A 13,487-nucleotide genomic window follows, 5' to 3' on the forward strand; every position below is an offset into this window, starting at 1 on the left:
AGGAAAAGAATTATACCATTTTTTTGCGAGAAAGAAATACTGATGAAATGAAAAAATATTCATTCGCTATATTTAAACACAACAGTCTGCTTAGTTATTAATTCACAAGAAAAAAACGAAGGTTTTTAAATGTGTTACATGGTTTCATTTATATATTGTGTACTTTTTATCAATTTCACAGTCTTAGAGTAAGAGTCTCATAATATTTTTTTTCCTAATAAATTCGGTGATCGTCATTAAATTGCTCTGCGACTTCAGTGCTCACCATTCATCTCCACTCAAACGCTCTCGCGAGTACCTGAAGTCATCAACATTTCTTGGAATTACCCAAAGGCAATACATTTTGTTTACGAGTCGCAAAATATAGAAGAGACTTATTGCCTTGCCTCATCGGCTTGAGAGCAAACCTTCGCTCCGTTTGCCTCATTGATAGATCCCAATGGCAATGGCGAGGTGCTGATTAGGAGGGGGACAAGAGGTCGTCGGAGGCGATATGCGACTGAGAGACCGGCTGCTTCGCATCGGAAGTCGATTAGTCGATTAGTTGAAGTGCAACTACAGCCGCCAACGGACGTGGTCGTGGGCGCACTATTAATTTCCATACCCAATCCGTAATCCGTAATCAAGTGACTTCACCATGAGGTCATCACTATGTCAGCTGCTGTCCCTGGCTATTCTGATGGCCATCTGTGCCCTGGTTCAGGGGCAATTCAAGACGTCTGGCATCAAGACGCGCCAGCCGCCATCCGGAAACCTACAGCTGGCCGAAAATAATAGTGAGTTTGGCTGGAGCAGCTACAACCAAACGAACTTTGCCTGGAACAGCAGTCACAACCAGATTAACAATGGCTGGAACAGCAGCCAGAACCAGGGTAGCCAGTATGGCTGGAGCAGCCAAAACCGTGTGGGCCAGGAGTCGAGTGGATTTGTGCCCGCCGAGACATACCAACCGGCCACTCTGCCGCCACTCTATGGACACTATGTGCAGGCAGTGACTCCGCCGGCCTATCGCACCCCTGCCCCCCAAATCCTCGATGCAACGGCCCTGTTCATCAACAAAACCCGATCTGCCATCGCCAGCGGCATCTGCTTCAAGGATGTTCCGTAAGTTTCGGGGAAAACACACAAAAATAAAACCAATCGGGTGGAAAACATATGTGCTTTAAGTTATCACCCAATTCGGAAATCATTCGAAAACAAGGCAAACAATTAAAATAGTGAACTAACGACCTCAACTTCCTCCGCTGGCCTGATAATTAAATGCGACTTGATTTCACCAGTATATGTATGCCAAGCTAATAATGTAAATTAATTTAATGTGCAACGAGCAGAAAGTTGGTAGATAAGCGTTAAGCTAACAGTCTGGGCTTTTCAGTTTATTTTTGGAATTAATGGGCAATGTGTTTGGAACTTTTAAAATTATATACTGTATAAATTAATTTGTGTTTAAAGAAAATTGAAAACAATTGCTTGGAATTAAAGCCAAAACACTAATTATAATACAAAATGCTAGCTAAAGCAAACACCGTATTAAAAATACTTGTATACAATTGAACTCTCTTTTTACGTTCTCTTTAACAACTCATTTACAGCTTAATTTAAAGACTCAATATACTAAAAATTGTTTATTGACCGTAGGTAGTATAAATATACATTACAAAAATTCCATTGCTTGAAGTTATGAGAAGACGTAGGTCCCTATTTTTAATTTTTGGTGCATAAACTTTTGAATGAATTATTTCTGGTAAGAAAATGGATAAAAGGTTAATTAAAAGGTTTGCTCTTATTTTCATTTTATTTTGAATTCTAGCACCTCTTCGCTCCTGCGCAATTCCCAGGATAAGTTCGTGGGCAATGGCACCACGCCGGACATGAGTCGCATCGAGGTCTGTTGCGAGGGCTACGAGCGCAACCCGCACATTTACCGCCGCTGCGAGCCCATCTGCGCTGACGACTGTCCCAACGGGATCTGCACGGCGCCCAACACATGTGTCTGCATCCCTGGCCACGTGCGCACCTCCGAGGGCAAGTGCATCTCGACCTGCCCCCTGGGCTGCGGCAACGGGACTTGCGACGAGAGGAACGAGTGCAAGTGCCGCGAAGGTTACTCCTTGGAGCCAGTGAGCGGCAAGTACTGCCAGCCGGAGTGCAATCCGGGCTGCTCCTTCGGCCGCTGTGTGGCGCCCAACAAATGCGCCTGCCTTGAAGGCTACCGCCTGGCCGCCGACGGATCCTGCGAACCGGTCTGCGACTCCTGCGAGAACGGCAGGTGCACGGCCCCAGGACACTGCAACTGCAACGGCGGCTACCTCAAGCTCCAAGGTCGCTGTGAGCCCATTTGCTCCATGTAAGTAGTGTGCCTTCTTTGTAACATGTACTCAAGATCCTTTGATCAAGATTTTAGAACAGCTTTCAACTAGTCAACTCTAGGAAAATATCAATCTTTTTATCTTTAAATAACTTAATATCTTTACGGGTTAAGTGGTTTAAAAAAGGCCTTCGACTACAGTTTTAAACTCTTCGGTATAAAAATGAAACTAAAAAGACCTTTTTAAGACCCTTTTATTAAACCTATACTTTAATTTTAAGGTGTAGCAAATTTATAAAAATATAACAAACTGATTTTAAATTGTTTCCCCCAACCGCAGTCCCTGCAAGAACGGACGGTGCATTGGCCCGGACATCTGTGAGTGCGCCTCCGGATTCGAGTGGGACCGGAAGAAGTCCGAGTGCCTGCCAAAGTGCGACGTGCCGTGCCTGAACGGTGTCTGCGTGGGCAACAACCAGTGCGAGTGCAGGACGGGATATGTGAAGGACGAGCACCAGCGGAACATCTGCCAGCCCCACTGCCCCCAGGGATGTCCGAACGGATTCTGCAGTGCCCCCAACTTTTGCATCTGCAGGCCGGGATTCATTAAGAGCGGCATCAAGGGACGCCTGACATGCCAGGCCGTCTAAGTAGGACTCTAAGTTTTTATTGTTTTTCTTAGTTGAAATTAAATAGACGTCCGATCAGGGCATTGAACTCGTAAGCTAGCTGACCGTTGAAATGCTTTCTCTTCTCGCTGGTGTACAGTTGCTCGCCAAAATGGTCTGCCTTCCAGCAGCGATCGATGGTGTGAGTTTCGCCCGCAGGGCAGGTGCAATGGCCCACATCGTCGCACCTTCCGTTCAGGCAATGCTGCTGGCCCTGGCCACAACCGCAAACTTCGGGACTCAGACACCGACCGTATTTGCCGCAGGATCTGTGGAATAAGAAGGACATGAAAGCGAGAAGCTTTGGCCCCCCGACACGGACCTCTCACACTTGGGCCGACACTCGCTGCCGTGGGCTTCGTATCCTGCAAAGCAGCGGCAAACTCCGGGTGCTAAGCACACTCCATTTCCCTGGCCACAATTGTCGCTGCACTGCGGCAGGCAGCTGGTGGTGTTCAGGTCGTAGCGATATCCTTCACGGCAGTGGCACTTGTATATCGACTCACAGAATCCGTTTTCGCAATTTCTGGGAGGGGTTTGAAATTGAAAAAAATTATTGTTATATATTAAGAACTAATTTATTAGCATTGCCGAAATTTAAAACAAAATAATTTTAAAATTTTACCACATGTTAAAACTATTTTAAAAATAATATATAAAAGTAACGTCTAAAGCCATTTAAGTAAGATGGTAACTTAAATAAAATTGATCATTTTCAAAATAAGAAAAAGAAAGTTTTAATAATGTTAAATTGCTCATCACAATACAATCTCGTTACCTTTTTCTGCTATTATGCACAATAATTTAAGTGTGATTAAGTCTATCTATCTACTTGTAAATTGTTTTAAAAATATAAATAAAAAGCAATGAACTTACAAGTAACACTCCGCCTCACAGACATTCCGGTTGGGACGCTTTATGAATCCAGCGAAGCACTCGCACTGATTGGGTGCCACGCACTTGCCAAACCCGCAGTCCGGAGCACAAACTGGTTGACATCCCAGGTCCGGGGTTCTTCGGTAACCGGGGGAGCAGTCACACTGGTTGGGGGCCGCACACTCCTCGTGTGTTCCACACGCCTGCGAGCACTGCGGCCGACAGAACTGACGGGTGTCCTGGTCCAGGGCGAAACCACGGTGGCAGATACAGGTGCCGTTCAAATAACACCTGCCGTTCTGACAGGCAATCGGACAAGTGTGTATGCAGGCACCGTGCTCGTTGCGAACAAACTCCTCAAAACACTCGCAATTTCCCGGACTTCGGCAAAAGCCATTGCGGCAGTTGTCCGGCGAAGTTTCCGAGCAGTCTGGCACACAATCGTGGGAATACGCATCACGACGGTAGCCCGCACAACAGATCTCTATGCGATGAAAGAAGATGGTGGATCCATTGCCGCGCACAGGGGAATTCTTTTCGGTTTGGAAAAACACAGTGCTGCAATCAGAGAATCTCATAAAACGAAAGGGGAAACCCGTAGCAAAATTACCTATGTACTACAATTCATATTCTTATAATAAAATTAGAAGCCATTGAATGGGATCTTTTTTTATATTAATATATATATATATATTTAAATTTCACAAATTGAGAAATTTAATGTTCAAAGAGTTTATCCTCTAAAATGATACTATTTTTACTGTACTCACGGCACCTCGCGATGGCACAGATGTTGCTGGCGTTCGCGGGTCAGACTTAGTGACTCAAACTCGCCCGGATTCTCAATGTCCCCGTAAAGCTCCGTGGAGTCGGCCTCAATCGGGGCAGGAAATGCCACCAGCGTCAGCAGAGCGGTAAACACGACCAAAGGTCCACTAAAGTGCATGCCGTCTTATTGTTCTGAGCTTCGCTGTCGAGGAGCGAATGAACGAGCAATGCCATGGGATTTCGATGTACTAACAAAGCGTTATCAGCATCGGCTCTCATTCTCATAAAACAAATTACAAACACACTTCAGAGAAATACACAATTTGAGCTAAAACTTTACCCTAAAGAAATACTTTAAATTATATTTTCAGATTTACTTTATTTAAGGAGTAAATTGTAATTGCAAATTTGTTGCTATTTATAAACCACAATGTATACACATAAAATATGTCTTTTAATTTTATTTCTTCACTGGCTAAATATTTCCTCTCCAATTCTTATCGGTCATGATTCCTATAGTGGTAGTTTAAATATATGCAGTGGTTCCTAATCAAAATCAGTTACCAGTTCTCATTTTGCACCCAGTGTGTCAACAAGGTTTTATTATACTTCGAAGTATAAATATAAAATAATGGTTTCACTAAACTTATTGTTACAAATAACTTGTGTGACTATTATAATCCAAGTGTATCAATTAAATGCAGTCGACTTCATACCAAAAGACTTTTCTGTGAAAGATTATGTTACGGCATCAAAATATCCTGTTAACATACCTTTGGCAACTGGAGAAAGAAAAGATATGCTGTCAACAACAGGAATATTCGGATTAATTGGACTAGGCCTGGGTATTACGGCCTTCGCTGTTTACCTACGCTACAAATATAATTACCGTTCCACATACAATACATAAATATAATTCTTTTAATCTTTTTGTTTAATTAGCTTAAGAAAAATTATAAGGAAAATAACTATATTCATGAGTGTCACAGAAATATTTTCCAACCAAACTCCCAACCAAATAAAATCTTAGAGTCACTAAGACTTGTTTCTAAGATTTGGTAGCATAGAGGAATTTATCTGAGATTTCAGTGACAAACCAGCTAGATAGGGATTATATAATTTTCTTTAAAAATGTAATCAGATTCAGGCAATCTAGCCAGCATTACCTGTTCAACCAAACCTTAAGACAGAGAAAAATGTACTGGAAGAATTTAAGAAAGAGTTAAAATCAATCAAATATATTTAAATAGATTTGTACAATTTTTGAAATTTACCATATATGATTAAAGTATTTTATTGTGGTAAAGACTGATGGCTTAGTATTTCTGCTCATCCTCACAGGTGGGCAATTCGTTTGGCTGTGATTTGGGCAGGCACCTGCAAGAAGTTGGAGTTCTGTGGCGGAATTATCAGGTGGGTGACATGGTGCGATCGCTGATGGGGATGATGATTTCCGCTGGGGAACTGCTCATTCACTGGCATCACTTGCGGTCTGGCCGGCAAAAAGGCGGAGGCAGTGGTGGAGTGCTGGACGTGTTGGTGGTTCCGTGGGTGGTGCTGATTGTGGTGGTGCTGGTGCTGCTGGTGGTAGCGAATCTCATCGTACAGATGCGAATCCAGGCTGCCCTTTCGCGACTTTGGCGAGACCACCGAATACAGGGACTCCTTCCTAGCGTAGGCGTAGGGCGGTGTTTTAATCGAAGAGTTGTTGCTGGGCGTGTCATATAATTCTGGTGGTGCTGTGGAAGAATTGAAAGAGATTTATTAATAATGCCGACTACTACTCAGTTTAGTACTTGTTAAATTTAGTAATTAAATTACTCTTAAAACGAAATCCCGAAAAATCTTTGGTGTATAATGTAAACTTAATAAATATAATTCAGAACCAGCCAGGAAATTATAAAGATATTCAGTTTGGTTGTACATAAAAGTATTCATTTTAGTCAAAAAAAATTAAGATTTTATTTTGATGGTGTACACAAAATTAAAAAATTCGTCACTTGGCCAAAACACTTACTGTTCGTTATCAGCCGACCAGTGATCAAACAGTCAGTTCTAGCTGTTGGTCTTATTTTGGCCAATTCAAAGTGCAAAGGCCTTCAGAAAAATCCGTTTTTTGGCCAAAAGCCTGAGAAAACAAGGTCACTGTATAAGTCCTTTAAAAGCTGTCTAAAAATTTTCAATACGCCCGCATTATAACATAAACATTTGTTTACAACTATTTATTTACAGATTTATCAAATCTAACTTATATTTTTATTTTTGATATTGTAGTATATCCCTTATTTTTTAGATGGTAGATAGAAGATAGCTATTTTAAGGTCGGCAGAGACACTTACATACCGTCGTTCGATTGGGGCGTGACCGCAAAGACCACTGGCGGTTCGGGCAGTGGTTCGTGGAAGTTTTTGCCCAGGGCAGCGGCTTCGGTGAGAACCACCTCTGGATTTGAAGGCAGAGTGGTCACAGTCCCGTTGGCATTGTATACGGCTGAATTTTTGTGGTGATACCTCCGATAAACGTAGAGTGAGCCCACAGCAATGGCGACCAGCAGGAGCAGCATAATGCTGACTAGAGTGGTAACCAAACCGGACTGATGATTTGCTGCCGTTTGGCTTGAGTTGGAGTCGCCGCCTCCCACAAATCCGGCCAAATGTTCCTGCGGCGAGGTTATCCCATTGGTGATAACATGGATGACCTCCGGAGTGGGAACTCCAGCGGCTGCAGCCGAGTGCAGATTCTCGAGCAGTTCACTGCCCGACTGGTGGACAATGATCTTCGGCGAGTGCTGGGCATTTTCGTGGCTCACAGGTTGTTTAATCACTATAACTTCTGGTAATGGAAGCGGCGTGGTCGGTCGTGGAATAATACCCATCTTTTCTAGCGTTGAGTTGACAGTCTCCACGATGACATGGCTCACATTCAGCTGCAGCGGATGATCCTGTAGAATGCAGGAGCCATTTTGAGGATGACAAGGCTTCTCGTCGCAGTCGCAGGCCTTGCGGCACATAATGCCATGGGTTCCCTGGGGACAGGCTTGTTCACAACTACAAAGGAACATAACATTAATTTAATATGGAACAACTATTAAGCTTAAAAAAATAAATGCACAGAAATATTAAACAAATAAATCAATAGGACTTTTAGAATTAAACTACATTATTGAGTACTTGTAAACAGCTTTATTACTACATTTAAAGCCCTAGTGATTTTTGTTTTGCTGTTTTAATTTCACAATATAAACAAAATTTAATACTCACAACTGCCCAGTCCAGCCGGCTATGCAGTGGCATAAGCCAGATTTGTTATCGCAGGCTGCTCCATTTTGGCACTGGCAGAGATTCTTGCAGTCCAGACCCCAGCGATCGTGATCACAGCCTTCGAATAAAACATAAAATTACTGACTTAGACGGCCATCTCTATATACTCACGCTGCGTGCAATGTTTGCCTATATATCCCTCTTCGCAGCTGCAAATATCCGGCATTACGCAGCTGCCACGCCCACAACCGCCCCGGCAAATGGGTTTGCAAGTGGCCTGACTGTCGGAGAGATTTCCCTCGTAGCCTTGGCAGCAAAAGCGAACTTTTCGCGTCTTGTTCAATTTCTGAAAACGGTTTGGACAATTTAAACTGGCGTTGTACATAATTTCATAGAATTAGCAAAATAAAATCCATTGAAACAAATTTGGAACTTGTTTATATTCCAAATGAATTCCAAACTTAGCATTGTAATTGATTTTTATTAATGCTATCTCTCTTTAAACTTTACAGAAATCAATCTCCGTAATACAATAGGAGACATCATTTTATTTTATATTTATGCTGAATTTGGCTCTAACGAGTTTCTACAAAAATCTAGGAAAGAAGATTTGCTGTAAATTTTTAGTTATACAATGATTTAAATTAATATTAAATAATAATAGCAGATATATTTAAAATATTAAAGCAAGGATAGATAGATTTGTGAGGAGTGTATTATTATATTATTATATTATCTAAACCTTAAATAAAATACGTGCTATAACAATGAGCTTTTAAAAGATAATAGTTTGAGCAAAGCCAAAAAGTATGCCGTAAAAACGCCCGCACGCATGTGGGCTCTGACCCGTTTGCTAGGAAGTCTCAGAAATGCCACGAAATCTCTTTGATCTGCGACACTGAAGAGGCATCAACGCAAGAGTTCATTAATTGGATAAACTTGTGAAGGGCTCTCCATCAACCCTGTCAACGCCTCAGTGTCACTCTGCCCCTGTGGCCAGTGGACTTTGGCCCAGCTCTCGTCAGTTACAAATTTAAGATGGAGATTATTGTAAGTTGTCGAGCAAAAAGCATAGTCCATCCCCAGATATATACGCCTCACCCTCGAATACCCCTTGAGTTGACAATTTAATTGGATAACTGAATTCCAGGCGAGCTTCTCACACTCATTTCGGTTCCAGATTCATTCCCCAGACCATTTCCCGACTCACGCATTGTTCGCTGATGGATTCGTATCTGAATTGCGGCTTGTGTATTTGTATCTGCCTACATATGTGTGCCCACCACAAATTAATAAGGCGGAAATTTTAATATAAACAGTGAAATTCGATTCGAGTTGGGTCTTCTGATTCATTGTGTCTGCATAATTACGGTTGGCTTTTCAAATGTTTGTCATAAATAGTAATTGAATACAAGTTGAGCAATTTTTTTTACATGTGCCACTCGAATAACCGCATGGCACACTCCACCACAAAATACCAAATCATTTTTTCTATGGAAAGCCAGATAATATCGTTCGGCACTTTGTGGCTAAAGTTACTTCGAGGCTAGAGATCACATTGGGTTACCACTCAAATGCAAACTTCTTTATGCGTTAATTAACTAACTTAAATTGCCGAATTAGTGGCTACATTTTCGCACCAAAAAAAACTAAGAGTTGGCCAAGCAGGCGATGACCAAAATCGCCAGGAATGCCAGCGGCAGGGTTAGAAAAATGGTGAAATATACTTTTTGGGGTGCAGGCCATTAAGGCGATTCTCCGCAAACACCTTCTCGGCAACACAGAAAGCCTCAAGAGCTCCAATTAAAATAATTATGAAATTAATTCGAGCCAAGCAGCGATCTCGAGCGATCTCGACTCGCACAAATCATTAGACACGAAACCGGGGAAAAAATAAACTAAGCCAAAACTGGCTGCCTCTTGTCATGGCGATTGCAACGCGGCTTAGTGATGCAATCGAAACTGTGTCAACGGCTTTGGCATCAAGTCGCCGCTCTGCGGTGCGCACAAGTGGAGCTCTTAATGCTGCTGATCGGTTGGTCCTCCGTCCACAAATGGTTGATCCAGTCCGGCCATAAGTGCTGGATTTTCCGCTTTTCATTTGCACTTTCCATCACTGACACCATGACATAATTATTTTGCCTACCCCCACAGCCAACCGTAAAAGTGGTAAACTAAATAAATGAATAGAAAAAACCAGCCGAGCCTGATTAGGCCCCTCGGTTCAGGCAACTGCAACCGGATTCTGGCCAAGCTTGGTCAACACTTGGTCGCAGCCGTTGTTTTCCTCGCTTTGCGCACTTTTAAGTGACCGGGCAGTGGGCATTGTGGACTTAATAGTTTGCTTGTGTGCTACCAAATAATTGCCTAAAATTAATAAAAATTTATTGACACTAACGGAAAATCAGTTATCGTCATTTATCACAGTAGCATTTACAAAGATGTGTTGTAAGTATCTGTGTGTTTAAAATAAGATATGATGGATAACCATATTGACTGTCATTTATCTTCTTTTACTATCTGTCAAATCACAAAACAACTTGAATATAAATATATTATATTCATGCATGCAGCGGCAATTATAAAAAAATATAGTCCATAAACTTTACAATGTAAAAGATTTACGTTTATTAATTGCTAATTTGTTTTGAGTTCCCACTTTTACATTTTTATATTGGAGCTTTGATTGTAAATATACTATACAAAATCTAATAAATAGCAAAATATTTTAATATTTACTTATTTAAATTTAAGTAATTTTATTTAAATAGTGAAAATGCGTATACCCCGCATGTGCCCATTAGTTCAAGAAGCTTGACAGCCAAGGACACTCTTGCCGCTCAGATGCTTTGGGGTCAAAACCGGTCGCTTGCGTCTGGGCCAAGTGAAGTGCATCAGCAGCTCCTGCGCCAAAACGCAGCTGCCACCAAATGCCACTCAATTCGGCTTCCGTTCTCCATGGCAGAAGGACAGGAAACCCCTGCTACAGATTGACAAGAATTGCGCCATCCATCTGATTGCGGACAGAACTCATTTAGCGAGCGATATAAATGTTTATGCGAGAAACCCAATCAAAGTCGGCCATCGAATCGGGGCAATTTATGGATATCGTGGTGAGCAGCTTCCTGGTTGTGCAAATCGCAAATCGCATATCGAAATCAGGTTTGTGGCGCAGGCTCCCCAAGATGGTGGAAAAAGTGGCCACGGCGAAGGTGTTGCCACTGGCTGGCTGGGATTACGATGATGACGCAATTAATGCCCGCAAAGGCAGAGCCGGCAGTGAAACACCTGCGACCATTTGGATGCAGTGCAATTTCGGAGGCAGAGCAACTCACCTGGACCCTCATCACCTCGCGCATTTCCGTCTTGTAGGTGGCACACCTGGGCGGGATCTCCATGCACCAACTGGAGGTGCGCACGCGCACCGGCTGCATCTCCGGCACCTGGACATGCTCCACGTAGGGCTCCTCGCGGATGCAAATGTTCCCCGGGCCCTGAATGGAGGGCATGGCCACGGCCCCAGCTTCGACATCTTTCAGGTTTGTATTTATCTTTAGGCTGCTGTTCTGGCAGGATACCAATGGAAACACAATCACCAGGAGCAGGAGCAAATCCCTCGAAAATTCTTCTCGTGGCATGATTATTATAATTTTTTTTAGATTTCGATTAAACGTTTTAAGCAGTTAACTGCACTATTTCACGATTAACACATTTATTTTGTAAGTTGTCCTTCTAGGTTATTTTATTAGTATTTAAAATGGATTCTTAATTCTAAATTTTAGAACTGAATCATTTTTATAAAATATTCCTAAAGGAAAACTTTCTCTGAAAACTATTTAAATTGTTTAGCTATAACTTTTTTGGATTGGTGCTAGGCGTCAGCTTGATTTATTCCTAAGTTCCTTAAAGTTTATCAAAACCATTTTATAATGGTTATACACATAATGGTTAACAACCTTTTTTTTAGAGATTTACTTTGTTTAATATTTTATTTTATTTCACTTTTATTTACTAGATCCAGTTCTGCTCCAAAAGAGGATCTCCTCTATTAATAATTAATTATTCTATCCGCTCTATATGCGCTGCGTGTACGCTTGAATCGCGAGTCTCGTGAAAACTGTTTCCCCGTTGGCGGCGATTCTGTTTACTCACCCCGAATGTTCCTTCTCGAAATAAAGTAAACTACGAAAACAGCAACAAAATACAGTAGTCATTGCAAATTGTCGTCGAGCCAATAAAGGCCGACCCGGGGTAGCGGGGACTTGAGATCGGGCAACGGCGATCGGAGAGCGGAAGTACGCACTGCTCACACTGATTCTCCAAAGCGAAAGTGAAATGTAAAGCACCCCGGCAAACGCACAGCAAAGTCTCCACTGCCAGTGAATGAAACTCAACTCCCCAAAGCGATTTTCCCTGCCCCCACAACCCCACAATCCCACCAAAACCAAAAACCCGCAAATCTTGCCGAGGGCGATGATTGCATCTAATTGAAATGTTGATCATGTCCTTAACATGCAACTGTCATTGCGGGGCAAAAACCCGACTCCAACTGTTGTTCTCGTTGTGACTTTTGTTTTGATTTGCCTTGCGCTTTTCTTCAGCCTACGGTGTTGATCCCAAACTGGGGATTAAATGGCATAACAGAAATGTGGGAAAGTGCAACAGAATAAATAGGGGGCAATAAAACGTGCTTAAGTAAATATATAATAAAATAAATTTAATTACACAAAACATGATTACAGAGTAGAAATTTACAACAGTACAAAAAGTCGTAAATAAAAAAGAATCTGGAATTCTTTTTACGACTGCTAATAATCCAGATATCTCAAAAACATAATAATAGGTTATAACGTACTAACTTTATTTCCCAGACAACGTTTTAGTTAATCACCGTATAATCTTCAGACACCTAAGCCATCAGCACATTTTATCAAGCATAAATTAAGCTTAAATTTACTAAGTCAACGTCTGTGATATCTTATTAGATTAATGATGGATGATACTTACTTATCCGGCTTGAGCGAGTTTAAAATACTTTGCTCGCCTCACGCACTGCGTTATAATATCCATTTAAGTTGATTACAAGTGTGCAGAAAGTATGCGGATCCACTCGACTCACTTAGCCAAAGTGTCATATTTCTTAGATAAACTTTAGAACAATGCCACTGCGATGACCGTGCCAACCCACACAAGTGTTGATTGTCTTGTTTACACCGAAGTTGCTGCTGTCGTTGTTGCTGCTGCCGCTGCTGCAATTTATTAAATCAAATTTATACACAACAAAAAACCAGTTGGCTACTCCACCAGAAACCGCTGTCGGGGCAGCAGCTGCAGCAGCAAAACAAAAGCACAACTACGAAATTGCAGCAGGTTTATTTATTTTATTTGATTAAATTGTAAGCAGCAACGTATCCAGCAACCAACAAATGAGTGAGCAATGTGCGTGCGACGCCGGAGTTCCAATGACCCGCATGGGTTGCACTCACCATCGCACTCTGAGTTGCCCCAAAACCCCCTCATTTCCCCATCAATTTGATACTGGTTTTGCAGAGAGGTATCCAAAGAACAATAGTGCATGTCAGGATCTCGAAAATCTTCAGGGTGTTA

At 42.1% G+C, this 13,487-nt stretch overlaps 3 protein-coding genes across 8 annotated transcripts; 1 reads left to right on the forward strand and 2 right to left on the reverse strand.

Moving 5' to 3' along the window:
* Positions 1 to 525: 525 nt before the first annotated feature.
* Positions 526 to 3,032, forward strand: LOC128262423 (epidermal growth factor-like protein). Its single transcript, XM_052996673.1, has 3 exons — positions 526 to 1,104; positions 1,811 to 2,347; positions 2,649 to 3,032. The coding sequence occupies exons 1-3, from the start codon at positions 638 to 640 to the stop codon at positions 2,956 to 2,958; spliced, it is 1,314 nt and encodes a 437-aa protein (XP_052852633.1). The 5' UTR covers positions 526 to 637; the 3' UTR covers positions 2,959 to 3,032.
* LOC128262424 (epidermal growth factor-like protein) lies at positions 2,956 to 4,839 on the reverse strand. Of its 2 annotated transcripts, none has more exons than XM_052996674.1 (4): positions 4,623 to 4,839; positions 3,853 to 4,410; positions 3,299 to 3,502; positions 2,956 to 3,245 (listed from the first exon to the last, which is right to left on the reverse strand). In XM_052996674.1, exons 1-4 carry the CDS (start codon positions 4,796 to 4,798, stop codon positions 2,987 to 2,989), a joined length of 1,197 nt encoding a protein of 398 aa, XP_052852634.1. In that variant the 5' UTR covers positions 4,799 to 4,839; the 3' UTR covers positions 2,956 to 2,986. The 2 variants fall into 2 exon arrangements, with proteins under 2 accessions (XP_052852634.1, XP_052852635.1); XM_052996675.1 differs by having other exon boundaries at positions 3,076 to 3,245; positions 3,306 to 3,502.
* A 1,048-nt stretch (positions 4,840 to 5,887) lies between these two features.
* Positions 5,888 to 12,912, reverse strand: LOC128262417 (uncharacterized). 5 transcript variants are annotated; one of them, XM_052996667.1, is made up of 5 exons: positions 12,888 to 12,912; positions 8,052 to 8,226; positions 7,881 to 7,998; positions 6,964 to 7,667; positions 5,888 to 6,359 (listed from the first exon to the last, which is right to left on the reverse strand). In XM_052996667.1, exons 2-5 carry the CDS (start codon positions 8,104 to 8,106, stop codon positions 5,956 to 5,958), a joined length of 1,281 nt encoding a protein of 426 aa, XP_052852627.1. In that variant the 5' UTR covers positions 8,107 to 8,226; positions 12,888 to 12,912; the 3' UTR covers positions 5,888 to 5,955. The 5 variants fall into 5 exon arrangements, with proteins under 5 accessions (XP_052852627.1, XP_052852628.1, XP_052852626.1 ...); XM_052996668.1 differs by lacking the exon at positions 12,888 to 12,912 and adding an exon at positions 11,856 to 11,978; XM_052996666.1 differs by lacking the exon at positions 12,888 to 12,912 and adding an exon at positions 11,837 to 11,976.
* Between the last annotated feature and the right edge of the window lie 575 nt (positions 12,913 to 13,487).

The sequence above is a fragment of the Drosophila gunungcola genome, unplaced genomic scaffold (assembly GCF_025200985.1).
Source record: "Drosophila gunungcola strain Sukarami unplaced genomic scaffold, Dgunungcola_SK_2 000001F, whole genome shotgun sequence".
NCBI lineage: Eukaryota > Metazoa > Arthropoda > Insecta > Diptera > Drosophilidae > Drosophila > Drosophila gunungcola.